Below are 27931 nucleotides of genomic sequence, written 5' to 3'. Positions count from 1 at the left end.
GTTATAGATAATATTGCAAGGAAAAATAAACATCGATAGGAATCAAAGTTGCATATTCACGGAAAATACTTCCATCTTAGCTGCTGCCTGGGACCAGAACCCCTTGCAGAGCACTAATGCCCAATACAGACACTACTTTAACGGTGTGTTTAGCAGCTATGTCTTTTTTTATTTTCTTTTTTAAAAAAGACGTAGCTGCCAGACACATCTTTAAAGTGACGCCTGTTTTGGCCCCAAGCGCCTTCGAAGTCCAGGGGTTTACGGGCGTTTAACAGTGTTTGGGATTGAAGCCGTAGGATGCAATCCTAGACCCATTTACCTATGGGTAGGACCCGCTGAACTCTATGGGATTTCTTACTTCTGAGTAGACATCCATAGGATTGCACTGTTCTTTATAGTTTAAAGCTGAATCCCACGCATGTTTAGACAGAAAAAATGGCCTACAACTCCCAGCATGCCCCAGCCATTTTTTCTTAGTCTGCCGCGGCATGTCTGCGCCCCGCCCCGCCCCGCCCCGCCCCGCCCCCGCTTGCGAAACCGCCCTCCTCCCGGAGGGCAAGGGCGCCGTGTCGTGAGGTGCACACGCCTCCTTTGTCGGGCCAATGGAGGAGAAGCGCGCCCCCTCCCGCAGGCGGGCATGGGCGGCGGCGGCGGCGGCGGCGGCGGCAGGCGTACTCTGGCCTGAGGAGGGGCTGGCTGCCAACCCCGTGCAGACCAGGCCTGCTTGCCTGGCTTTGCCGCTTTGCGTGCTCAGCGAAGAGGACGGCCGGCCAGGCGGAGGCGAGCAGAGCAGAGCAGAGCAGAGCAGAGCAAAGCGCCAGCCTAGGCGCAGAGCAGCTGCCTTCCTCGGTGTCGTCGCAGGTGGGTGCTCGCGGTAAAGGGTGGTGGGGTCAACATGCTGGCCCAAGTGGTGCCCCGGTAGCCTGCTGCCTCTCCTCTGTGGAGCTCCCTTGCCCTGTTGGGAGGAGGAGGACGCGAGGGGAAATCCAGGAGTCCTGGTCTTCCGCCCTCCCCAAGATGAGAACAGAAGCCTGTCATGGTCGCCCGCAAGATGGAAACAGAAGACATGAATTCTGCCGCTTTCTCCCAAGGGCTTTCTTCTGAGCAAGCCACTAGCCCCAGCTGACGATAGGCTCTTGGAATGGGGCCCCAAACCACCTCTCTTTGCCTTGCCACACCTCTGCTCTCACCTACTGGCCTGGTGTGATGTGGACCTGAAGAGGTACCATTCTCTCTCCCCTTTTACTTAGCTGTTTGCTGCAGTAGTTGTTCCCTGCTAAGGAAATAATGCTGTCCGAGTGAAGGATGTCCGACAAAAACAGCTGCGTGGGAAATGAGTTGGAATTGTATTACAGGCATCATTGCCTGTTTCAGTGTTTTAAAATGACTAAAGAGAGCTTTAGTGATAGGGTGGGATAGAAATGTAATAAATAAATAGGTTATGGTCACAGGAGGGAGCTGCAGTTAGCAGAGGGCTCCAGGTGTCCTCTAGAGTTTATTGTGTTCTTACCATTATCTTTCATTGACCTCTTCCAGGCACCCATCCTGATGGCGCTAAGAATATCTGCCAAGAGGCTCCTGCAGTGCAGCCGCTGTATGACAGGCCCATGCACTATCCGGGCACAAGGCACCAGTGCAGCTGTGCAAAAGGGTCAGTGGGCACTGGGCAGTGTCTGCTAAATTTTGTATATTGTGTTTTTAATGTATTGTACCTTGCCCAGATAACCTGGGTTATTGGGTGGTTTGAAAGTATAATACATAAGTAAAAAGTAAAATAAATAAATGGGGAGGGTGGTAGAGCCAAGAGAGGCTCGCTTGAGTGGTATGATATAGAGGAATGGGGTAGAGAGAATATGTGCTCAGCTCTTTAGGAGCTTCCACCTTCACCTTGCTCTCTCTCTGAAAAAGATAAAGTTGGCACCCAGACCCTGTTTTTAGTCAAAAGATGAGCAGGGTGGATCAAGCAAAGAAGTGTTGGGACGGAGAGAGGGACATAGGCTGGGGATGGTGGTCGTTGCAGGTAATTTCTGGATTGAGGAGAAGTTTTCCCACGTAGCTAACTTGCAACCTCTGGGAGACATAGAAAGCTGCCTTACACCAAATCAGATCAATGTTCCATCTAGCTCAGGATGTCTATACCACCTTTCCCCAACCTGGTTGCTTCAAGATGTGTTGGCCTACATCCATTGTACGTACTGGCTGTAGTCTCAACACATTTGGAAGGCACCAGGTTAGGGAAAGCTGATCTATATTGACAGCGGGTCTTTGGGGTTTCAGGCAGGCTACCTGGGGATGCTAGAGATTGCTACAGGAAGAAGGAAAGAAGAGCAGACTGAGCAGGAAAATTGCATTATTTTCCCCACTTATATTACAGAAAAAGAATCAATGCCCTCTGGGAAAGAAGCCAAAGGTAGGCAGGTTTCTGTTAATGTGGAATGTGATGACCTTTGATTTAGAACTCCATATTTGGGCTCTCAGCCATCATCTCACTTGCAGCAATGTCTTCTCCCTTTTCACAGACTTAATTGTGTTGGCAATTATTTTGAAAGTTCTGCACTTCTCCCTGCCTTTTCAGTGCTGTAGTATAAAAGAATATCACTTTGTTAATTTCACTTTCTCAGTTTTGATTCCTACTCCCCCCCCCCCCTCCAACCCATACCTTGTCCCATTGGGGATATGATGACTCTCAGGAAGGGTAAACTCCTAGTTCCCATGGGAGCTGAAGGAGGTGATTTAGGGAAATGTTAATTGGCTGGTTTATAATCGTGTGTGTGTGTGTGTATGTATGTGTGTGGGGTTGATTTCATGTATTCTGTTCCTGTAATCTTCTGCCGTTCTGGAAGATGCAATTACTTGTAGATACTTCTGTTATTACAACTGTCGTCAACTTTACAGAGCAATCCTATACTTGTGTAGATATAACCACTTAGAGATAGGCTGGTTGATTTGGTGTGATTCACTTGTCTGGATGGGTGGCTGCAAGTAGGCCCAACTGTTAAAAGGTATTCAGGGAAGCGCTTTTCTTGGTGATGCCTCCTCTAGAGGTGAGGGAAGTTCTGTGCCAAACCCTTTGTGCTTTAGGCTGGTTCTACCTTTGTTCTCCCAGCCCCAAGAGCCCAGTTTGACTGGCAAGATGCCTTACAGCTGGAGAGGCTCCTCACTCAGGAGGAAATAATGATCCGGGACTCATTTCGCACCTATTGCCAGGAAAAGCTTATGCCCAGGATCCTCATGGCCAATCGAAATGAAGGTACCGTATTTATTGGGCACTTCTAGCATGATATGCTGTGCTATGTGGGTTGGTGTAGAATACTGTCCTTTCCTTAGAGGTGAGGGATTCCCTGTTTGCTCCTTGATGTTTTCTGAATGTGCCAGTGCATTTAACCACAGAGTTAATCATTTAATGGCCTGATTCTGTGGGACAGTGAAATAATGTGTTTTTTGCTATGTGTGTGAGATTACCACAAAGGGAGCCTGAACATCTCTGAGGAGTTTCCCTGGCTGTCAGCCTGCAGGGCCCCACAAGTTAAATGTTTCTCTGGTCTTGTGTTTTTGAAAAAAATATTTCGTTGAATTTTTGTTGTTTTGTTTGTACACAGTCTTGTATGCCCTTTAAAATGGAGTATCCATTTTAATATAAATAATTGCAGCAGTGGGCTTGTGTGGCTCTAAATCTCCACGTTCTGATGAGAGAAGCTACAGGTGTTTTGAGGGGGCTGGGAAATAAAGGTACCTTCAGCTTTGTGGCTCCTCTCAGTGGCTCCCACACCTCATTGGTCTGATGCTAACCCCACCCATGTGATCACCATCCTTCAGGCGTTACTAGCAATAGTTTGGAAGCAGCCACACTGCATCACTCCCATGCCACTAAAGGTAATATTACATACGAGCTCTCTGTAGAATGGAAGGGAAGCATTAAATGCAGGGATGGGGAACCTCTGGGCTGCAGGTCTAATCTGGCCCATGGAGGCTTGGGCTCCCTCACCAAGCCCTGGGCCACTGGAAACTAGTGGGGAGGGGCATTCCTGTTGTTGTCTCTGATCAGAGTTAACAGCAGGGATTCCCCTGCATATTTCTCCACACACATTAAACCAATTGGGTGGTGAAGTCACAGCAGGTTCTGCCTATGATTTTGTTAGCTACATTCCCCTTCTCCCTTTACTCCTTTCCTTCTCTGTTTGCAGTCTTTCACCGGGAAATTGTTTCAGAAATGGGAGCGCTGGGCATCCTGGGCCCTACCATCAAAGGTAATGCTGCAATGTTATTCATCATAATGGCAGTGAGTGGGTCCACTGCTTCATTAATCAGACATGTGTGGGAAAGAAATGGGAGCAGGTCCCTGGAAAGTTGCAACATGTATTTATTTAAGCAGATTTATATTCCAGTCTCCTATGTTAGTGACAATACTCAGAGAAACTGTAAAAGATCAGGAGGGTGCTGCCAGGGCCTGTTCCAGGTCTCTTAGGATGGAAGGTTCAGAGTACAAAGTGTCTCTGTTTCAAAAATCATTTCTGTTTATGGTGATATAAGAAATCATCACTGTCATCACGTTTTGAGAACTTTTATCACTGTTCTAATAAATTGCTCAGTTGTTTAGATTGTCACTGCTAATTTGCTTCTGTGTTCATTTAGTGACTTTTGGACTTGATCTGGACATGTACTTTAGGTGTTTTTATTTTGTCCAATTTGTAAGCTGCCTTGGGCTTTATAGGAGGGCATCGTTTAAAAATAATTGATGAGCAAATAATAGGCCAGGCACTTAGATCAATGTTGGATATCCTTCTCTGTCCACAGCCATCTGCTGTCAAATGTGTGTTGCATAAGTACATGGGAGAGGGTCTTCTTGGCTGCATTGCCCCAGTGATGCAACATCTTCCTGAGAGAGGCCCGCCTAGCTCCATCTTTGGCCTTTTGCTGTGCTGTGAAAATACAGCTCTTTCATAGAGCATTTGCAAGAGCATCTCTATGATGTGATGCGGTTGTGCTCCTGCTGATGTGGTTTATCCTCTTTACTGAATTATATTTTGGGTTTTTAAAAAGTATATCTATCATGGTTGTGAGCTGCCCGGGGGCGGGTGGGGTGTGTCGTCTTCTTAGATAACAGGCAGGATGTCAAAGGCTAATTGAAGATATAACTACTTTATGTTGTTCACATGATATTTTATAAATATATGGTTATATAGTTCATGTTCAGATATGTTAAAGTAGTAGAAGAAAATGTGCATTCATTAACAATTGGGGGGGGGGACATTAGGCCTCCCCAAACAAATGCCTATCTGCTGTCTCTTCCCTTTCACTTTTCCCCCTAAATCTTTGGAAAGAGTTAGCAGGATCCTGTTGTCCAGGGTGGTAATCCAGGTTGGCTTAGAACTCATGGCTGTTCTGCTGCTTTCTCTACATCCATTTCTCTTAGGTTATGGTTGTGCGGGAATCACCTACGTGGCATACGGACTCCTGGCAAGGGAGATTGAGAGGGTGGACAGTGGCTACCGTTCGGTCATGAGTGTTCAGTCGTCTTTGGTGATGCACCCTATATACGCATATGGGACAGAACAGCAGAAACAGAAATACTTGCCACGCCTTGGTGAGTGAACAGGTTTAGGGCATTGGATGTGAGAGTTCAGCATTTAGTTCACCCTTCCCCCAATCTGATGTCCTCCATATGCTTTGGACTTCAGCTGCCATCAGCCCCAGCCATTATGGTCAGGAATGCTGGGAGTTGTATCCTACAACATCTGGAGGGCATCAAGTTGGGGAAGACTGATTTAGTTGCATCCCTAGGCTGGGGACTGTATCTTTAATGCCATAATTGTTTACTGATCTGGTGACAGTGGCCCTGTTCAGACATCATGTTAAGCCATGGTTAGAAGTTTTGAGCTAACCATCTTGGCTTAGCATGATGTTTGAACAGGGGTCTGTCCCAACCATGGTGGTTTAACAACCATGGACTAACCACGTTCACTAGCCTCTTGCTGCAAGACAGTTAGTGGGCTCTACCACGGTTTAGTGTGATGTCTGAACAGCCTCCATGGTTAATTGACAGCTGCCATATTGCTCCTCAGCAAGAACAGCCAAAGAAAGAGTAGCCGCCAAGCACCAAAATGGCTGACACCACAAAGGCCATTGGGGTGCATGGCTGCCCATCTGGAAGACTGTGGGTTCCTGTGGGAGGGAGGATGATTAGAAAATGGTTAGTCTAACCACTTTGCGGAACATGGTTACTTGAACGTGTGGCAGTAGCACTCGCAGTGGTTAGTGGTAACCACCATGCCAGAATGCTTAACCACCCTTCCCCAATGTGTGTCTGAACAAGGCCCAGACATATGTGAATCAGGAGCAGAAAGATTTTACTACAATTGACACTTAAAAAAAAATTAAAGTTCATTTATATCCTACCTTTTTCCATCATGGAACTCAAGGTAGCTTATGTAGGTTTTCCACTTGGTCTCCCATCCAGGCACTGAGCAGGCCCAGACCTGCTTAGTCAGCAGGTGGCCGTATCATGTGTACTCATACTTTGCAACTAGTTTGGAAATTGCCAGTAGTACGAAACGTGGCACCCAGAATGCTTTCCAGTGCTCCCTATTTGGCTTGTACACCTACTGCACAATATCTCATTGATCTGAAAACCAGAGATAATTCCTTATCAGATGTTCTACCCCTCTGAATTCAATGTTATAGTGACTTATTTCTTACTTCTCCCAATCTTATTTGTGTATCAGGTTGATCTTTAAAATATGCTTTGTTTTAATTCTCATAGATCCTTGACTACTTTTCTCTTTCCTGTTCTTTTAATTCTCCAGTCTCATGCTAAACCTAATTTGTTCCATTTGCAGAACAATCCCATGCTTTTTGAAGGAGCACTCTGATGTTGGCATATTCCATACATCCAGTGCCCTGCCGGCAGATGCCTGGGAGAGCAGAAGGAGCGACGGAGGTGATCTTCGTCTCTCCATCCTCCTTTCTGCTGCTTTTCTCACTAGATATGCTTTTGAGTGTGTCTAGTGGAGTCACGGAGATGGGAGCTGGGAAGCTTCAGGATGTTGCTGATCCTCAGCACCTCCCCTCCCCACCCTCTTCTCCCTCATCTGCATCCTCGTCCGAGGTCAGAGCTCTAACCTCAAGTGAGGAAGCCACCTTAGTTCTTTCTGTAGCACTGCAGGGGGTGGGGGGAAACAATTGCTAGTTGGATCTACCCTTCTGAGGTCATAGTAGTGTCTGTTGCCTCAGATGGGGAACTCCAAAATGTCCAATGGCCTTGGACATTCTCCCGGGACTATAGAATTGCTCCCTTATGCATCTTTCTTATTTCCCAGTTTTTTATCCCTTGTGTTCCAGTCTGACTTCCCAGTTCTTATCTCTTTCTTTCAAGGCAACTCCATTTCCCTTTTCTTTTTCTGTTGCTTTCTGATCATTTTGTTCATTCAGTCATCTTCAACTTTATAACTAAAGAATTACTTTTCACATTTTAAATGGGAAATGAGGCAAGAAAAGATCCAGAAGGGCCGAGTACCGTCCTTGAAATAAAATCTGTGGGGCTTTCAGTCCACTAGAAGCCCAAAGAAAACTACTCCAGTGAAGTGATGAGGCATGACTGTAGGGAGGGAGAAGGGGGTGCTTTGGGAACAGTTGAAGCTCATCATCTCTTGTCTTTCTCCCCACAGCTAAGGGAGAGTTGCTGGGCTGTTTTGGGCTTACAGAGCCCAACCATGGGAGTGACCCTGGTAGCATGGAGACTCGGGCTCAGTACAACCCCTCCAGAAAGACCTACACACTCAACGGCACCAAGACCTGGTGAGATATGTAGTTGTCTTGGTGCCCAGGGGCAGGGGAATAACCCAGAGCAGGCAGCAGATTGCAGGCAGCAGCAAGGGATTAATCCTTGTCACAAGGGCTAAAATAACATGTGTGGGGGAATGTTGCCTTAGATAGCCTGCTCTGGCCAGGAATTTCTTTCTGGAAAGGCAGGCTATCAGCCCCAGGCTCTGTTACCCATCCTGGGATAGTTTCTGTGTCTTAGTTTTCTCCATTCAGTGGTCCCCTTTGGCCTCCTGGGTTGTCGTTTAGTAGACCAGAATATTTGATGTTCTGTAGGGCCCGTTCTGGGTGGCATGCCAAGCATCTGACATCTGCTTGCTGTTCTCTCAGGATCACCAATTCTCCAATGGCTGACCTTTGTGTGGTGTGGGCTGTGTGTGAGGACGGCAAAGTACGGGGTTTCCTCTTGGAACGTGGAATGAAGGGTCTCTCCACTCCAAAGATTGAGGGCAAATTTTCACTTCGAGCCTCTATCACTGGGATGATCGTTATGGAGGATGTGGAGGTCCCTGAAGAGAACCTGCTGCCCAATGTGTCTGGACTTGCTGTAAGACCCCTCCCACCCATGCATAGTTTGATCCAGCCATTTGGTAGATAAGCCAGGTGAACCTGCACATTGAATCTGCACAGTGAGACTACTGTATTTGGATGGCGGACAATGTGCAGTGCTCAGGGATGTGCAAGACTCTGGCTTGCCATCAGGGGGCATTAAGAGGGCAGAGAGGTGTAATTTCAATCTAAACTTTCCTCACCTCTGGATTATTTAACTAGAGTCTGCCACTCGATCTTAGCAGAAGTGTGGAAACTGCATCTCAGTAATAATTACTTGAGTATAAATTAATATAAATGAGCACGGGTGACCAGTTTATGAGGTCCAATCTTTGAAAAAGCTACTGAAATACAATTGACTGAGGTATGGTTTCAAAAATTGTAAAAATATTTCCAGTTGCTCATTTTCAGCCCCTGCATTTGTCAGTAAAGAGCGGCATATTACAGGCATTAAAATGTGCTCTGGGGTGTTACAAAGTGTGTGACATAATTTTTGTTAGAGGTGGTTAGTTCTGTACTAAAGTGATGCATTGTCTCAAGTAGTTCAGTACATTTAGCAAACATTTTAAGTCCAACCTGGATAGTTAGAATAAAAACTTAAAATTGAAAGATATGTCCATTTGATTGCTGTCATAAACATACTGAGAGGCTTAAAACAAAACAGCTTGTGAGGAAATCACCATAATGGGAAATGACAGATTTCTCTCGGCTCATCTAAAAGCACTCTGAAACTAACAAGGTGTACCTGAAACTAAGAAACTGAGTTAAATATTCTTGCAGTCAGCATGGTCAGACATTCTTGGCTTTTAAAACCTAGAATTTGGGGGCGCTTTCTGTATGTTTCTCATGGCTATCAAAAGAGCATATCTTGCCATTTTTAACCCCAGCCGCCCCCAAATGTCCAGGTCAAATGCTAATTTCACTAGACTAAAAAGGAGGAGGAAAATATTTTAAAGGCTTTGAAATGTGTAACAAACTTTATGGAGAGCCCCCAACCAGGACTTGAATACAGAGTATAACCCACAGCTCCTTGCTTATGCCTTGTGAGCTGACCACATTGATTGTGGGCTGCGTGGCATGCAAGAACTGAATGGGAACACCCAAGGTCAATTAAAAAGCAAAACAAAATAGTTCCCATGTGGGCAGTGCCCACATCAGAGGATGGGGAATGTTTGGCTCTCCAGATTTGTTGGACTGCAACTCTCATCTGCCCTAGCCAGCATTGCCAGTGGTGAGGGATGATAGGAGTTGCAGCCCAGCAACATCTGGAGAGCCACAGGTTCCCCAGCCCTGCCCTAACTGAAGCTGTATTTGAAATTATAGTTCCAGAGCTCCCCCACAGCGAGTCTGAGCACGACTCCTTTAAGGCAGAAGAATTTAGGGGATGACAGTCAATGTCTTATCTGAAACTTTAATGCCACCCTCTTTCCTTCAGGGTCCCTTTGGCTGCTTGAACAATGCTCGCTATGGTATCGCATGGGGTGCATTGGGGGCAGCTGAGTTCTGTATGCAGACAGCCAGGCAGTACACCCTGGATAGGTAATGTCTCAAGTGGTGTGTGTGTGTGTTGCATGCAAAATAAGAAATAGCATTCGGCTACAATAATCTTTACATACTACTTTTTCTTATGTTCTGAGTACTTCGTATACATTGCCAGAGTGATCTTGACTGACATCCTGTAATGCACCATGTTACTGGTGGGTGACGGAGTCTGTGAAGATAGTGCTTTGTTTAAGGCCACCCAGAGTGTTCGCAACTGAGCTGAGATTGGAGATAGGGTTTTCCAGCTGATAGGTTTGAACAGCATGCTAGACGTCTTGAGGTTGTATTAGGATGAGGTGGAGGTCGAGATGATAAAATAACGTATATGCTCTTAAGCACTCTGCTAGCAATGTTTACTCACCTTGGTGTAATAGGTATTATGTGGGATACTTAGTCTTCCACATTCTTGTTGGTGTGGACTTTGTCCAGAACATAAAATGTGCACTTTCGTATTTAAGAAAAACGTATATTTTTAGTACTCATGGTTATATTGCAGCAAGAATTTCAAGGTTTAGATACAAATGAGAGCTTTACAGGTTCTGTGTCTACCTTCACCTTCTATGCTGCACCTTTCCTTACTGGCATAATGTTATTTTGCATGCAGTGGACTTACCTGGTATGCCCTGGGATTTGGTGCAGGGGGCTTGTGCCCCAAGGTCTCTCTTTTGCCCAACCAAAAATATTCCACTTCATTTCTGTCAGGGTGGAAACTGAGCCGATAGAACCCCAGAGCAGTTCTGATTCGGAGGAGGAACAGCAATCTGTGGGAGAGGAGCGTGCTCATCTCTCACAGGCACAGCAGCTGGCAGAGATTCCTCCTGCCAGCATTCCTGAGATAGATAGTGACCCTGGCAGCGAGAGAGTGCAGGAGGGGGGCTTGCTGGACGCTCGACACTGATGCTGGGAGCGACAACAGCTGGAGGGCGCGGAAAGGAGGCGTAGCGCTCATTTGGCATGCAAGCAACAGTCACGTCCCAAGGACCCAAGGGAAAGAGGGAGGAACTCTCCCTAGCCCATAAGTTCAGGGTCTTCCCGTGATTCTCCTTCAAACAGGGACCAACTGCCTAACCTGGAGCATAGGCTACTCTGCTGTTCCTTGCTTAGTCGCTAGTGATTAGCATCTGAAAGAGTCATTAAGTTGTAAAAGGATTAAAGCCTTGAAAAGAATCCTTTTGTCTGTGTCTTGAGTTAGCTATTGGAGTAGACTGAAAGAGGCCGCCAGGGCGCTCCTGACAATTTCATAACCATTATAGGTAGATAGCTAGTGGGGTCCAGCTCTCCTCCAAATATACAAGAGGTTGCATACACCTCTCATTTGTATTTTCCCCTAGGCCCTGCCATAACAATGCTAGGAACATTCAGGGCATTGTTCAGAGCCTCCAACTATAATTAAAGACAGAGGTTGTGGTGCACAGGTACACTTCAGAGGGACTTCCCCTCCTCAGTGTCTCTTGTGTACCACTCTATGTGTGTGCGCGCGCGTGTGTGTGTGTATCCAAACTTCATGGCTGAACTTCCCCATCAGTTTGGCTGTACAATGGCTTAAGCTGTTTTATCTCACCAACCAATTGTATCTCCTAGGATCCAATTTAAAGTCCCCCTGGCAAGAAACCAGCTGATCCAGAAGAAGCTGGCTGATATGCTCACAGAGATCACCATTGGCTTACAAGCTTGTCTACAGCTGGGCCGCCTGAAAGATGAAGACAAGTAAGTGTGCATGATATTGAAAGCAGAACATTGCTTTTTGCTGCAGTGAGAGCTGGGGAGACGGCGGCTTCAGTTTCACTCCAGGAGGTGACCTTTCTCCTTCCAAGTACTGGTGTTGATCTCAATTGCAGGGCGGGGGGAAATGGTCTGCATAATTGGGTGAAGGAGGATGGATTATTAGCAATTCAAAAAGAGGGGGGGCTACATTTCAAAATAATGTGCAAAGTGCCTCTGTATTTCTCTGTCTGCGTTAAGATGTAGACACATGCCCCCTTCTAAACCCTGCTCTGTTCTTGCGGCTGCTCCGTCTTCCCAGGGCAACCCCTGAGATGATCTCTATGCTGAAACGGAATTCCTGTGGGAAAGCCCTGGAGATCGCCCGGCAAGCCCGAGACATGCTGGGAGGCAATGGGATCGCTGATGAGTATCATGTTATCAGGCATGTCATGAACCTGGAGGCTGTCAACACATATGAAGGTAAAATGGTTTTCTTGCTGTTCCTGACAAGCCCGCTATTGGGGAAATCTGACCCTGCACTTTGGTAATTTCTGACAGTAGCAATTTCATTGTCTGGATAAATGCCTTGGGGTTAAGTATATAGAAAGAGCCATGTTGGATCAGACGAAAGGTCCATTCACTCCAGCATTCTGTTCACACAGTGGCCAACCAGCTGCCTGTGGGAAACCCACCAGCTGGACATGAGTGCAACAGCACCCTCCTGCCCATGTTCCCCAGCCTGGTGTACATAGGTATACTGCCTCTGACACTGGAGGTAGCATATAGCCATCAGGACTAGTAGCCATTGACAGCCTTATCCTCCATGAATTTGTCCAGTGCCCTTTTAAAGCCATCCAAACTGATGGGCATCCCTACATCCTGTGGTAGCGAATTCCATAGTTTAACCATGCGCTGTGTGAAGAAGTATTTACTTTTTCCTGTTCTGGATTTCCCACCAATAAGCTTCATGGGATAACCCCATGTTCTAATATTATGAGAGGGAGAAAAATGTTTCCCTATCCACGCTCCACACCACAAAATATTTGTGTACATCTCTATCATGTCTCTAAGCTTTTCTCTAAACTAAACAGTCTTCTTTAAGCTAAACCTTCTCTCTAAGTTAAACAGTCCCAGATATTTTAACTTTTCCTTATAGGGGAGTTGCTCCATGCCAATGATCATTTTAGTTGCCCTTTTCCCAACTCTACAATATCCTTTTTTAGATAATGACAGAACTGTACACACTATTCCAAGTGTGGTTCAGTGCATATGAAGCTTTTCAAGCTATATACATCACCATGCTAATTCACCCATCTGCACTGCAGATCTAAAGGAATCATGAGCTGTGGACCCACTCTAACATTACTCAAGTCACATGGGAGCCGCTGCAGAGAAACTCCTTCTGCGCCTCTGGAGTAATGTCATATCCCCAGACCAGATGGGAGGGTCAGTGATAGAGCTCTTCCCTATGCTAGTTTTACCCCTCTTTGGAGAGGGACGTTGCCAGTGTGAGGAGCCATATTGTGGACTTCTCCTTCATGGTCTGGCATTACCCTAGCACCATGGGAGGGAACTGTACTATAACAGCTCCATGTATCAGAATTGGCCTTAAGTTTGGGCGTGAACAGGCAAAAGACTGCAGTTTGCAATTAGAAACATTGCACCACGTTGTGTTTCTACCAGGCCTCAGTGTGTAGGAAATTTTGATATCCCTAGACATGGATCTTCTCGATGCTGCTTTGTGTTAGTTTACCACTGTCCAGTCCTCCTATGGCACTGGTGGCAAAATGCTGTTGAGACTCAATTAGACATTGAGCTGGTTCACACAATCAAGCAGCCCAGCGTGGCTTATTGTGGCACAGGTGGGTGGCAATTTTGAATATTCAAGCCGCAACTGCAGCTTGTTGTGCAAACCTGGTGAGGGTGGGCCAATGGCGTGGCTAACAAACCTCCTTAACCCTGAAACAGTCCATGGATTCTGGGTAGTTTCTTAACCACCCCAGTAAGAAGAGGCTGGACAGCCATCTGTCAGGGATGCTCTGACCTGGATTCCTGCATTGAGCAGGGGGTTGGACTCGATGGCCTTGTAGGCCCCTTCCAATCCTACTATTCTGTGATTCTATGAACCTACCTTCACTGGCTTTGGAAGAGACCACAAGCTTGAATATTTAAAAGGATGCTTGAGTATTCAAAAGTTGCCTGGCATGCACTGGCATACACTGCACCCCACCTGGCTTAAATAAGTAATGGTGGACTGCAGTGATTTTGCAAACTGGGTCACTCTCAGGGTGCAGTCCAGAGCCATTAATATTAAAAGGAGGCCTGCCATTGATTTAATAGCATGAGGATTGCACATCAAATCCTCATAGAGGTAAGTAATTGGTGGCTGGTTATTCTTCAGCTATTCGTCTTTTCTTCCTTAATAGATTTTTTTTTTCTGTTAAGAAAAAAGACTGAAACACAGGAGGGCTGCAAATTGAAGATGACACTGTCTGGACCTCCTCTAAAATTCTGTGAATGAGGCAGTATGAGGGCACAGTAAAAGCCTTGGGCAGTATCCAGCTGTGTCATTCTATTAGTGCAAATGTTGTTGCACTAGTGGAAATTAGGTTCTGAACTATGTGCGAGAGAAGAATCCAACTAAAGTTACATTTGCGCAAGCATGGTTGTGCAAACAGTTTTGCATTATGCTTATTCAACCCATTGCATATTCCACTTGGGTTACGAAACTCCTTTGCACCCATTGTGCAACCAGTTGCGTAACTGCTTTGCACCTGTTGTACAACCCATTGTGCAACCAGTTGCACAGCTGCTTGCACAACCGGTTGTGCAAGAGTAATGGGCAACCGCTTGGGCAGGGGAAAGATTCAGCAGAATCTTTGTTAATGCTATTTGAGTTTGTGGAATGTCACGGTTGGATACTGCCCCTAATCTGGAAACATCATTAGTAGCTTCATTCAGACAGACTGCATTTCTGAATATTTTAGCTCATTCCCCATCATGCAGTGCAATTAAATTAGTCATTTTAGAAACACTTCTGAATTTCTTTGCTTTGCTTTAAATCTAGTTTTCCAGTTACAAATAGACTGTTTCTTGGGGTGTTTGGAATGTTGAAGGATGGATAGGGACAACAGTAAGGAAATGTGGAAAATAGATAAATAAAATTAGATACAGTAAAATTTTTAATGTCGGAAAGCCCCAAAGGTTAATTTGTGCTTCCATGGATAGTTCTTCTAGAATGCGTTTCCTTACGAGGATTTTCACATGCCTCTGTAGCCTGCTGACAAGATGTTCACAAATGAGAATCTAGATTGCATGATCCATTGGCCAGTATGAAGCGTATTATTAACTTTTAAGATCTGACTATAGACAAAACTCCCCATGAGCCATGTTTCTTCCTGTGTCCGTTTAGGCACTTGAAATTCTGGACATATTCTCCACACACATATAGACACACGTGCGTGCGTGCACATTTTTTTTCCCCTTTCAACCACAGAAAGCCCTTGGAATATATTGTGGTACTTTAATTCTTGAAGTACTTGTGACCCTGAGTATTTCTACATAAGACTTTTATTGCATGCTCATGATTGGGCACTCATGAAAGTTTGCAGGTCCTTTACACAATGTTGCCAACTTCCAGGATATCTCCTGTGATTTCCTCCCTTTATCCCACTTTCAAAAAGATTGGAGATAAGCTATAATAAATCTTAATGGCAGCATACTTGGCCGTGTGAAATGCTGCTGTTCTATAATTCAGCCACTAGATGGCACTAGATGTTCATTGAACATATAGAGCGTTACAGAAAGATAAGTTTTCAATTCCAAATCATGTGTTCATTGTTTAAAGGAGCCCCTTAACTGTGTTTAGAAAATATGTCCTCTTTTTTCTTCTGTTATCCAAACCACCTGTTTCTAGAGTCACAGTAACTGAAACTGAGAATTTCTTAATTACCTCTTACATAGATTACTGTAACACACTCAGTGTGGATCTGCTTTTGGAAAGTGTCCAGAAACTACGGCTAATGCAAAACACTGTGGCCAGACTTTTGTCAAGTGTATATTTTACATACCATATTACACCATTCTTGGATCAACTTCACTAGTGTCCAGTTTGTTTCTGAACACAGTCCAAGGTTCTGATTCTTAACTATAACAGTTAAAACAGTTTATGGCCAGGATATCTGAAGGACAGTCTCTTCTCATATGAACCTGCTTGTAACTTGCAATCTTCATCAGAGAGCCTGTTATATGTCCCACTGCTTAGAGAGGCTAGGGTGGTGGAGATCCTTTTTCCGTAGCAGCTCCCTGCTATGTAAGTCTCTCCCTAGGGAATTGTGTTGAAGCTTTTTTTCCCCTATGATTTTATGATGGTTTGAGTGTTGTTATTGTTTTGTTTAATTCATATATCATCCCTGAATGTCTGTTAGGCACTTCATAAATGTATTTTAAAAATGAATAAATGCAAGGCACTTAATTCTAACAAGGGGTTCCTCTTGCTTTTTGCCTTCAGGGACCCATGACATCCACGCGCTCATCCTAGGCAGAGCTATCACCGGACTTCAAGCTTTCACTGTTGGCAAATGAATGCATTCCTCCAGGGTGCAGCTTTGCTCCTCATGGCTCCAGTGTGGGAACATCAGTGGAGTTGGTTTGCGATGCCACAGTGGTTTTAAAAGCTGAGCATGACTACTGCTGCTGACCAGACTCTGATGAAATGTATTTCTTCAGCTCAGCTCAGTTAGTAATTAATTTGGAACAATACCCAAATTAGGCTTTTAAAGAATTCTTTATTCTCCACTGGAAGTCGCAAAGAAAGAAAGCATTACGGTAATGCACTGTGGCAAAGGAGCACACCATTATGGCTGTTGACTGTCCTTTTAGTGGGTAGTAGGTAACAGGCAAAGTGTGGGGAGCAGGGATGGCAAGCAGAGCAGGTTAGGGTACAGGGGAATATAAAGTTCAGAAGCTGCCAAATTTTCTGTGAGGCATGCAGTTCTGGTGTGTAACTGGTTGAATTTGACTTTTTACAGTTGAAATTTTTGAACAGCCCTCTGCTGCTACAGGATCCAACCAGAGCAAAGGCCTTGCCTGTTGTGGGATTCATACCTGTGTGGATAATATTTTTCAAAATAAAATAAAAATCCTGGGCTTGAGTCTTGTGTAAGGCTTAACAGGAGCCATGCAGCACTACTAAGCACTAAGACTGGAAATCAAAATGTATTGCTCACCCTGCAGTCATCCGGCTATGTGGCCTTCAACAAGCTGCTGCCTTTCAGTGCCTTGTTTGTTAAATAACAGCTGAATTTTCTTTGACATTTGAATAGATATTTTGATGGAGTGCTAAGTTTTCTCAGTTAGCGTTCTTTTGCACTTATAATTATGTTCCCTTCTCTTTCTTAAAGAATAAATTGATAGGTTTTCAATATATGTATATTGTAAGGTGGCCAGGTGGATACCTGGCTTACTAATATTATTGGCGGAGGGAGCAATCCTGTGGCCGCTAGTCAGTGGCTAGACGACCACAGGATAGGTCAGTTCAGAGCCCGCGCTCCGAGGCTGGTTCCCTGCGAACCGACCTCCACCTGCACTGCCTCGGAGGCAGCACCCTGCACTCCGTACTCCGAAGTGGAGTGTAGAGTGGCAAAAACAGGGTGTTCCTGGGGACGTGTCGGGGTGGGAAGTCAGAAATGCTGTTATGACACATCCTACGTGTCGTCCGGCTGCCGCTTCCCACACTCCGGCTGTCTAGCCATAAATGCAAGGCGGCTAAAGCATGGAGGGGATGATCCCCTCCACACTTCTCCTGCCCTATATTGGATAGATGGTCGCCTTCGAGTTTGGAGGCGGCCACCTATCCCAATAGGATTGCACCCTAAGAAGATCAGTAATAGTCTAAAGCTGATCTTAAACTGATTTGGGTAGTAGCCCTCTTCATTTCACTAATTCCACATGTATCTGGAGCCTATGTGGCTTCCTCTGAGCAGATGTGTGATTTCCCTTTTAGGATAACAGGTGTTGGGAGCAGCTCATGGATCTACTCTTTGCCCTGCAACTTTTAATACTACCCTAGCTCAGTCTTCCCCAACCTGGTGCCCTCTAGATTTTTGGACTACAACTCCCATCAGCCCCAGCCAACATGGTCAAGAATGTTGGGAATTGTGGTCCAGAACATCTGGAAGGTATCAGGTTGTGGAAGGCTGCCCTAGCTTTGTGGGAGCTGCTTTTCTGTGAACCAATTCAGTTCATCAGTCAGTTTATCAGTAATGCTGCAGCACTAAGCAGGAAGCAATCCCAGAGCAGAAGCCACAAGGAAGAAGCTTCTAATTAAAGGCACAGAGTCCTGAAAACCCTTGACAGTGTTTTGCCAGTCCAGACAAGATAGCCTGCTACTGCAGTTGCTTTGTAACTGAAAAAGACCCAAAAAATAAGGTCTGAAAATACAGGAGTATAACCCAGAAAACAATGGAACACAACAGGTTGGCAATGATGTCAGCTGGATCCTCTCTGAAAAGTCTGTAAGCTGCTAGTGCAGAAGCAATCTTTGTCTACTGCTGCTTTATTGATTTTATTTGTGTTTGTTTATTGTTTTAATTGGATTATTTTTATTGTAAGCCACTTTAATATTTTTAATAGCAAGGCAGTCTGTTTTAAATAAAAGAAATAATTTTGCAAACTAGGTTGCAAGACAGTCACAGCAGACTGATGGTAAGTCTCTTGGTGGAAGCAGCCTGGGCTTACTGTGCCATTCACTACTCTGAATAACTGCTGAATGAGATGTTGCAGCTGCTTACATACAAGTTTTATTTAGTTTAGACATAGGTGTCTAAAAATGGTCTACATCCCAGTTTGTCCACTTCAGTGCAAGTCAAGGACCACCTACACACTACTCATCTTGTTTCCAAGCCAGTGCAAATTATAAAATTGAAGCTGATACCTGCTGCATATATGGCACTCATTATTTCGGATAGGCCCAAGATTACTGATATTAGGAGGTTCACCCTCAACAATGATTTTGGGTAATATCAACCCCACCTTCAAGACCAAAGACATGCTCAGCTAGGGCAGTGTAGTGTTCAGTGGGGTGGCTGGTACACTAATAGAATTCCCATTCCGTCCCAGGCATTCTAGAACTGAAACAAAGTTCTCAGAATTCTGCTGGCAAATGTCCTGGAGATGCTCTGCTACCTTACCACTTGAATATCAGCTGGATATTGGCTGAATATTTGATACATTCTCATGGTATATGAGAGCTGGTATTTGAGTGTTCACAGCTTATGCCATTTCATAACTGCAAATTTACATTTAATATCCAAAATTAGAAATTTCAAATATTTCTGAATACTCATTTCAGCTCTAAATGAACACATGTATGTTGGATGAACTCACACTGGATTTCTTCAGTATTCAAAGTTGTTGTCTTTATCGATAATTGCTGCTTTGCTCCTTGTTCCTGCCTGCTGTAGAACTGGGGTATTCAGTTGAGTACAAGGTCAGGCTCTTTAATCCTGTCAGCTCTCAGTGGTAAGGTAGCATAGCATCCCTGGCTTGACCCCTGGGACCATGTTCTGGCCCCAGAGGCTTGCTACAATGTCTATTAAAGGGATTCCCTAATGATAGCTTAAGGGTGCAGTCCTATGCAAGTTCAGACAGCAAAAAGGGTTACAACTCCCAGCATGCCCCAGCCAGCCATGCTGGAAGTTGCATGCCTTTTTTCTGTCTAAACTTGCATAGGATTGCACCTTACGTGAGTTTGCCTGCATAGTCAGGAAATCAGGTAACCCAACAATGATTTGCCCTGCTGTAATAGTACCTGAGTAAAGCAAGGGAAGAGATCAGGAACCATGTTCTTATTCCCTGTTTATATCTTGTCAGTTTATTTATTCCTTGTGGTGTTGAATGGGCACCAGTGACAGTAGCTTGAACTGGTAAAGAAAGTAAACTACAGCTCATGCTGATATATTTATACTTTTATTGGCATTTTATATTAGAATAACTTGTTTCACACTTAGAAGCAAACAATAAAGAACAAAGTGCTTGAAAATACAGGCACTGTTAGCAGGCTACTTATCAACAGGTCAAACTTGGATGCCTTGCTGAACTGAAAATCCACCCCTGCATTACTTCATGTCTTCTATGTGCTTATGGATTCAGTTTTTTCTATTTTAGTACATTCTTTTTTTCTGTTTTCTCTGCGTAATCACAATTCGGACTGACCACACAGGTCTTTATATAACATCTCCACAGTGTGACAGACCTGCCTGAGCTCAGTTTCAATCTGTCTGATCCTCTCCATGATCTCAGAAAGCTCATGCAGCTTATCCTGAATGAGCTTGTTGTTATGGTCATAAACAGGAAATACCCTTTCCTCCAACTTTTCTGCCAAGCTTGAAACCTTTTGGGGGGACAAAAAGAAAGAAGCATCAGGAGTTAAAGTGGGCAAGAGACTTCTAAGGACTCTTTCGTAATGGACTTCCCATAAGCTGAAAGACCTTGCCTGCTTTTGGTTTCTAACACTGGCAAATATATCCACCTATGAATAGCTTAGGATTAAGTGGCAATTACTTTAAGTGTTCACACATCAGCTGAATGATAGTTGCATTGCTGGTGGGGCAAGGGAATATGGCAAACAGAAATGGCAGTTACTAGGTGAGTGTAGAAGCATTGTACAGTCATTGACATAGTGAGCACCCCGTACTTGCTGCATTTTATGCTCTTAGCACCACTGGGCGGTGTGTTACTGCTGCCTGTGTATAGGATAATTACTAACATGGAGTAGGGGAAGCAAACATGTAGTAGTGGTGAGCTTTGCTGGACCATAGAACTGGGCTGTAACAAGTCAGAACTCTTCCAAATAAGTATGTGGTAAAGTTACAACCCCCAAAAGAAACAATCTTGTGAGTCCTTTGAAGTGGTCACAAGCGGATATTTGTGTGGGCAGTTCATGTGCTGCAGAACTTTCGGTATTACCAGTGCAACATAGAAACAGATTGGACAATGAATGACATGGAAGGTGGAACTTTGATGTAAAGATAACGTTTGAACCAGTCCTTCAGCTGGGAAGAGTCAAATTACTGAGTGCAATCCTATAAATGTCTACTCTGGACACTGGTGTTGGCAATTTGTGGAGCTTAGTTAAAAGCAGGAGGTTGCCTGGTAACGGGGGGTGGGGGGGAGCAAATATTTTTTTACTAATTTGCAAGACTGAGCTCAATAATTCTTCCTGGTTTCTCAGAATTCCTGCATTGCTTTAACTTCAGATATTTTTACCTTCATCAAAAGACTTTCTCTGAAACTATTCATAAGCACATGGTCTTTCTTCCTGTTCTCATTAATCTTATCAATTAGTTGCTGGGTTCTTTCCTGTAGATTTTCAATAGTTGAATCCAGAGCTATAAAATAACTTGAGGATTTGCTGTCTCCGCTTGCATTTGAACTAGGAAGAGGTGTATTCGGAGATTCTTTCCTACATTTTGAGAAATGTAAAAACTATGTTTGAAATGTCTTCATTTTTGTCTTTGAACTCAAAGTATCATAGAAACTAGAGTTCTCAAGGGAGTGGGGCTGCTATTAAAGTTTCAGTATTTTTGACTCAATGTGAAATATGGTCTGTGTAGGGTAACATTGGAGGGTTACAAGTGGAAGACGACATCTGGACCCTCCATAAAATTCTGTGAATGAGGCAGATTGATGGTGCAATAAAAGCCTTGTCTCAAAGCACTCTTCAGCTGCAGATCTAATCACTGCTCAGTCATAAAACTCACTGGGTGGCTTTGCATAGGAACTCTTTATCATTACCAATTCTACCTTTTGGCTGTGCATACAGATGTGGTTTAACTGGTGCTGTCACAGGAAAAAAAAAACACACTGCAGAAAGAATTAGTTTTAAAATAAGTTACACAGTGTGGAACCCAGATCCAACATTATCCCTGACACAATACAACCATATGATTACATACGTAGGTAGTTAATTAATCTGCATCCAACCCCAATTCACATACCCATTTTGAGCTAGGAAGCTTCAACTTACCAGCCATTTCACTACATCCTAAATGTAACGGAGTCACCATTTTCACACTAGGATCCATCCCTTCACACTGTTTCACTTGTTCTTATTGAGCCTAGGCTGCCTGCATGTATTTCCAGACCACTTTGCAGGTATAGTCTGAGTAACCAGTGCTACTATGCTCCCTTTTTCTCTGTCTCCTTGGACTGTACTTGCTTTAGCAGTCTGCTTCAGCAAATACATGAGAGAAGATCAAAGTTATCTACGTTAAAATGTGACCAGCAGTCTTGTTGCATTTAATTGTATTTTTAATTCTGTTTATTGCTCACTATCTTGGTACTAACCAGGACGGCAAAATAGGTTTAGACTTGGTTTAACAAGGTGACTTGGTGAATAGGTGTGTGAAAAACGACACAAATCCACTATGAAAAACATTTTTGTAAAGAAAATGTGATATTGAAGGTGGAAAGGCATAATTTTGGAATTTTAACTAAATTCTGAACAAAGACCAGTTTTTAAAATACAACATAGTAGGAATCAATAAAGAGGATTGATGGGCTGCAGACAATAACCGTGAATAGTATTTCAAACATTGTTTATGTAGCCCTTCAATCCTTTTGGTTTTCTGCTATTAACTGCTATATATTTAAAAACTGGTTTCTGCTTAGAATTAAAAGTTTAAAAATTCTTCCCCTTCATCTTCATGATCAGATTTTTTTAAATAAATATTTTATTAAATCCCATGTATGTTTACTTAGAAGTCCTACTATTTCAGTGGGGTGTACTAGTAAACTGCATAGGATTGCAGTCTTAACAGCAGACACTCACTGCAAGAGAGAGCATTTCATGGAATACAGTCTCTTAATTTGTTTCTAAATATCTTCTCATTACTGTATTAAAAGGGTAAAAAAATGCTGGTTCTCCTACACCTCACCCCCACCCCAAGCAAAAGATTCCAGTTTTTTTTTTCAGACCTACATCTGTTTCTGACAAAATGCCCAATGCTGTTTTTAGTTGAGCCTGATTCTGCTCTTTTTTAAATTCATATCTGTAGCTGTCCTTTCCTCCAAGGAGCTCAGAGTAGCATTCAGAAGTTTGTCCTACATTGCCCTCGTGGCTCATTCACAGAATTTTGGAGGGTCCAAACATCGTCTTCCACTTGTAACTCTCCAGTGTTTTCTACCCCTTCTTCCATCTTTGTTCTTACTGCAGATAATCCATTAAGGAAAAAAAGATGGAATTGCTGCACAGCACCTTCAGAAAGGTAGTGCTGGGAGCCCTCTGGAAGCACCCCAGGTCTAACACTCTGTCTAGTATATCATACCATTAGCTAGAGTTGACGAGACATGGAGTCATCTCTTCACTCTGATCCTATATTCCAATAGGGATCACTGGATTACCACATTGCAATGGGGATCATGAGAATACCATTGGGGAAGGGCTGTAGCTCAGTGGTAGAGAACATGTTTTGGATGCAACAGGTCCCAGATTCAATCCGTGGCTTTTGTAGGGAGGGTTTGGAAACCCTGTCTGTCAGAAACTCTGGAGAGTCGCTGCCAGCCCATGTATGTACACAATACTGAGCTAGATGGGCCAACAATATGACTCAATCTAGAACAGCTTCCCATGATTCAATGGATATGGCCCTAATATGACCAGTGTATGTGTACAACTGGAGGCAAGCCCACAATCTCAGCGAAACCTCATCTTGGTTACTAAGGATGCTTCCAGACAGAGGCTACTATAGCTACCAATCAAAAGACACTGTGCAGCTATGCTGACTTTTCTTCCTTCTGATTTTTTTGGTGAAAAAGAAAGAAATGATGGAAGAAGTTGTTGGAGGGTTATAAACTGAAGTCCATATTTGGATCTCGTAAAATTCTGTGAATGAGGTAGGACAATTGCATGACAAAAGCCTTATCTGGAACCATTTTATGGGGCAAGATTATCCTAGAAATGGTATCTTGAGCCAAGAGCAGCAGCTCTTGCAGCTGGTGCCAAGTGCGCTGTGCTTGCACTAGGAATGAAAGAAGTACTTTTGGTAAAGCTTTATGCTGAAAGTCAATCTCCCTAAAAATTATCTTTATGAAAGTTCATTGATAACCATACCCAACTCCCTCCTAATTGACAAATTAGAATTCTAAAATTCAAAAGTACTTTGATATTTTTATTTAGATTTTTTTTTAAAAATCCTGAATCTTACCTTGATGGATTATCATTTAATCCATTTCTTTCTAAATTAGTGAAGAATGGACTATCTGGTTTATCTTGCTCCTGCTCTGCTTCTTGGAGCTGAAATTCCTGATTAGACATAGCAGCCTTTAAGGATGGGAGAGAAAGAACCTTCAGAACAGAACAGAGTGTTGCAAACTGAACCTTTTAACTTTATGTTACTAATGTATTTGAACTACTGGTTTAATACAGATGCCAGGAATAATCCCTATAATATATGGACAACCCCATCCACAATCCAATGAAGCATACACAGTTTAAAACTGATTATACCTGATTGTAAACATACTGGCTACAATTCAGTAGCTCCAGTGTGCATGGTGAGCTTAAAGAGTACAGGGCTCTGGACAAGGCTGTTACATGAAAGAAGATTTATTTGAAATTAATAAAACAGTTCTACATAATCTGGAGTGGATAGAAGTAGAGGTAGGGTGAAAAAAGGAGTACCATCCTGAACTCGCATTATATATGATTCGGAAAGAATGAATTACTATAAGGAAGGAAAATGAGTTCAGTGCATGAAACTGTTGCATACAAAATTAATCCATAACGGGGGCGGGGGGGACGGGAATGGGACCAACCAAAGTATAATTATTGAATGGTTGTATTGTTAAAAATATATACCAATAACTATATGGAGAAAATTGCAATAAAGACTAAATATATACAGTCACAGAAACTCAAAACAATTCTGTTTAGAACATATATATACACACACACACACACACACACATTATGTCCATAGTTAACCATGTGTGTGAATATACAGTTCAGAACAGCTGTTATGAATCCACTAATCCTATCTACTGTGGGTTATGGAAAATGTTAAAATCCGTGTCTAGTCTCACTCCACTGACCCAATTCGAGTAGTAGGACATAACATCCTAATCTAGTTCCACAGAAAATCTCAATCTAGTATTCAATAACTATATTTGGGTTCCCCACCCCTATTTTTAGGTTGAATTTTGATATGGCAATGAGATTAAAAATGCCATTTACAACACATATGGGATTACATGCAAGGCATGGGCCTGTTTTCTTTCTTTACGTAACAGTGTGCACACCGTTATACTTTCTCCCATATAAATGAATGCCATTCGCTCTTATGAGGGAAAAAGCACTGAAATATTACGAGGGCAAAATCTTTCCTCCATCCCTGACAATGGGTGGCCTGGTAGAGCACACAGCTGCTTTGCAAATACCTCAGCCAAAGGTTTTCTGCCATATTCAGGCCCCCTTCCTCCATTATTTATATTTACCGATATATAAATATCACAAATCACTGATGCAATGAATATGGACTTGAGCACACTCCAGGAGAGAGCGCAGGACAGGAAGGCCTGGCGTGCTATGGTCCATGGGGTCACGAAGAGTCGGACACGACTGGACAACAACAACAACAAATATCACAAATAAATAAATTACCCCTGTCCACCATAATGACAGCAATTTCATTAGTTAAATAATAAACCAATCTGCATTTGGAGAGGATTCCAGTCACACTCCATTTCCTTAAAGAAGAGCTCTATTACTTACCCTGCTTCACCTTTTCTTTTTAAAAGCTTGACTAATGTTATGATTAGGGGCTGGGATTGCAGGGAGGATTAGAAAGAAGCGCAGCCTGCATACTGTAGGGAAGGGGTTGATGAGGTATATTTTTCCTGTATTTATTATAAAGCGATCAAATGTCTTGATTAAATTTTTTTTTTTAATGTGACTAACAATGAGGAGTATGGAACCCATTTGCTAAAAGATGTTATATTGCATAGATAATTTTACCACAGAAATGGGAGAAAAAAAGATTCCACATCCCATCTTCCCTCTACCCCCCATGAGAAAGAATATGCATAAGAGAAGACCCCCAAAGAGGACGTGGTGTTTGAGCTCATAATTGTGCATGTGTGTGAAAGAAGAGTCACGGTTTACCTCCTTCCCCTTCCTGGTCTATCTAAGCGGAATAAACCTGATTCTGACCTCAGGAGAAGCTCCTCCCCTCCAATTCCCTCACAAAAACAAGACTTTTCCTAGCCTTGTGGATAAAAATAGGCCTACCTTACGGCCAATCAGCAGGGTGGAGCCTCTCTGGGAGGTCAATGGGAATGGACAGATAGATCTCTTAGGGCACAATCCTATGCATATTTAGACAGAAAAAAACCCTACAGCTCCCAGCATTCTCCAGCCAGCTATGCTGAGAGTTGTAGGACTTTTTTCTGTCTAAACATGCATAGGATTGTGCCCTTAGAGACCTTCCAATTGTGAGGTGAGGCAGGCACACAACAGGGCCTTGTGTACATCATTGCATTGCCTTGTTTTGTGGTGCACTCGAAAGACAGATGTAAGGTTTCCCTCAGTGCTGCTGTCTCCTTGCAGGGAAGAGGTTTTGACCCCTTCAAAAAGGCCTATATCCAAGCTCTGAGAACAATACCCTTATAGGCTAGCATCAAGTTCCTCTATCTACAGAACTCCTTACTAAAACTTTGGTGTAGGGCCATTAGTTTGTATCCTAACCTACCTGCTGGGGCTGCTGTAAGGGTAGTGTGGGGAACTTCTTTCAGGTTTCAGCCCAAGGGCTGAATTCAATTTTGAAGAAGCTCTTGGTGGCCACATTCCAGGGATGGGTGGGGCCAAAGGCAAAAATGCCAGCATATTTTAGTTTAGCGCTCCTACTGCCATTAGGAGAGGCATTTCAACCTGTTAGAATGGGGAGGCAGTAGCTATGTAGTACTGGTGGGTTGCATCGGGTCTTCCCTCCTGTACTTTTATTGGAGCCGGCCCCCAACCAGGCCCCAGTCTTCTGCTGCTGCTCCTGCTGCAGGGGCAGATGCAGCGGGAGGAAGGAGCAGAGGAAGGGAGTGCGGAGGGCTGGTGGCTGCCTCTCGCCTACCACGCAAAGCTGGCCAGACAAAAGGGGCAAGAGAGGGAGCCTGAGGGAGCTCTGCAGCCCCAAGATCACCTGCTCCCCTCCTCATTAAGGGAGGAGGGAGAAAAGAGGCACATGGAACCAAAGCCACCTAACCTCTCCTCGGAGCCCTCTATTCTCCTCCTCAGCCCTCAACTTCTCCACCACGCCTCGCAATTCGACCATCCCCAGCCAGCCCCTCAGCTTCCTGCCCCTTTTCCCACCCCGCTGCCCACCCCCGCTCTGTGTGTGGGCATCCAGCGGGCTGAGTGAGGTTTGCCACCATTCTCTTTTACTCCACTACCCTCATCATCCTGCAGCACTGTCCTGCAGCACCTGCCACCCGTTCAGGGCTGCTGCTGGCCATGGCAGCAGAAGCAGATGCAGGGATGCTGCCGCCATTGTCTGTCGCTCCTGCTTATGCATGGGGTTTGCTGTGCAGGGGAGAGGGGTTCTAGACGTTCGCAGGGGATCTGTTTTAGCACCACGCAGTGAAAAGTTTTCACCTGCTGTTTGTTGGCACATCAAGTTTGCCCTTCCATGCGTAGGAGGAGGTCTGGGGTTGGATCAAACCCCTCTGGCTGACAGTAGGATCCTAGGCTTGTTTACTCAGAAGTAAGTCACAATGTGTTCAATGGAGTTTACTCTCCTAGTGAGTGTAGTTACGCTTGTAGCCTTGTAGGGCAATTGTTGTTTATTCGTTCAGTCGCTTCCGACTCTTCGTGACTTCATGGACCAGCCCACGCCAGAGCTTTCTGTCGGCCGTCACCACCCCCAGCTCCCCCAAGGTCGATCCTACTTGTCTATTCAGAAGTAAGTACTATTATGTTCAGTGGGATTTACTCCCAAATAAGAGTGTATACGATTGCAGCCTTAAAGGAATTGTGGGTCTCTGCAGACTAAGCTCCATTTTTTTTAATGGGCCATTGCTTTACATCTGGTTGCAATGGCTCTTCAAAATAGTAATTAATAATAAATATACTATGATTATTATTTATTATTACATGTTTCTTGAATTAAAAAGGACTAACCAAATATTTTCAAGCAAGTTGCTGGACATGACATTTGTATGTGTGTGTGTGTTTTCTTTTCAAATGGACCCGTTAATAATTCTGAATTAGGGTGACCAGATACTCCAAACAAAGTGACTGAAAGCTCATTTGTACTGTATAATCTTACAAGGT

At 44.0% G+C, this 27931-nt stretch overlaps 2 protein-coding genes across 7 annotated transcripts; one reads left to right on the top strand and one right to left on the bottom strand.

The window, feature by feature from the left end:
- Positions 1-637: 637 nt before the first annotated feature.
- Positions 638-19570, top strand: GCDH (glutaryl-CoA dehydrogenase). 2 transcript variants are annotated; one of them, XM_084835695.1, is made up of 13 exons: positions 638-861; positions 1092-1222; positions 1537-1651; positions 2375-2410; positions 3107-3250; positions 4185-4247; positions 5414-5584; positions 7665-7794; positions 8149-8365; positions 9803-9906; positions 11491-11616; positions 11933-12093; positions 16124-19570. In XM_084835695.1, the coding sequence occupies exons 3-13, from the start codon at positions 1549-1551 to the stop codon at positions 16195-16197; spliced, it is 1329 nt and encodes a 442-aa protein (XP_084691821.1). In that variant the 5' UTR covers positions 638-861; positions 1092-1222; positions 1537-1548; the 3' UTR covers positions 16198-19570. The 2 variants fall into 2 exon arrangements, with proteins under 2 accessions (XP_084691821.1, XP_084691820.1); XM_084835694.1 differs by lacking the exon at positions 1092-1222.
- SYCE2 (synaptonemal complex central element protein 2) lies at positions 19561-26413 on the bottom strand. 5 transcript variants are annotated; one of them, XM_084835711.1, is made up of 4 exons: positions 25823-25845; positions 23820-23935; positions 20881-21076; positions 19561-20005 (listed from the first exon to the last, which is right to left on the bottom strand). In XM_084835711.1, exons 2-4 carry the CDS (start codon positions 23927-23929, stop codon positions 19811-19813), a joined length of 501 nt encoding a protein of 166 aa, XP_084691837.1. In that variant the 5' UTR covers positions 23930-23935; positions 25823-25845; the 3' UTR covers positions 19561-19810. The 5 variants fall into 5 exon arrangements, with proteins under 5 accessions (XP_084691837.1, XP_084691833.1, XP_084691834.1 ...); XM_084835707.1 differs by having other exon boundaries at positions 19564-20005; positions 25775-25845; XM_084835708.1 differs by lacking the exon at positions 25823-25845 and adding an exon at positions 25385-25804 and having other exon boundaries at positions 19564-20005.
- Between the last annotated feature and the right edge of the window lie 1518 nt (positions 26414-27931).

The sequence above is a fragment of the Heloderma suspectum genome, chromosome 2 (assembly GCF_057233095.1).
Source record: "Heloderma suspectum isolate Gila_16-S chromosome 2, 16-S_ref, whole genome shotgun sequence".
NCBI lineage: Eukaryota > Metazoa > Chordata > Lepidosauria > Squamata > Helodermatidae > Heloderma > Heloderma suspectum.
Note: the sequence above shows the minus strand (reverse complement) of the source record. Positions and strands in the feature narration are given on the sequence as shown.

What these genes read in the sequence shown, in the direction of transcription:
- SYCE2 (XM_084835710.1), bottom strand. Translation starts at nt 23,929, where the DNA reads ATGTCTAATCAGGAATTTCAGCTCCAAGAAGCAGAGCAGGAGCAAGAT. An exon ending in TTAAATGATAATCCATCAAG is followed by an intron (nt 21,077 to 23,819) that starts GTAAGATTCAGG and finishes CTCAAAATGTAG; the next exon opens with GAAAGAATCTCCGAATACAC. An exon ending in GAGAAAGTCTTTTGATGAAG is followed by an intron (nt 20,006 to 20,880) that starts GTAAAAATATCT and finishes TCCCCCCAAAAG; the next exon opens with GTTTCAAGCTTGGCAGAAAA.
- GCDH (XM_084835694.1), top strand. Translation starts at nt 1,549, where the DNA reads ATGGCGCTAAGAATATCTGCCAAGAGGCTCCTGCAGTGCAGCCGCTGT. An exon ending in CCTGGGCCCTACCATCAAAG is followed by an intron (nt 4,248 to 5,413) that starts GTAATGCTGCAA and finishes CATTTCTCTTAG; the next exon opens with GTTATGGTTGTGCGGGAATC. An exon ending in CCAATGTGTCTGGACTTGCT is followed by an intron (nt 8,366 to 9,802) that starts GTAAGACCCCTC and finishes TCTTTCCTTCAG; the next exon opens with GGTCCCTTTGGCTGCTTGAA.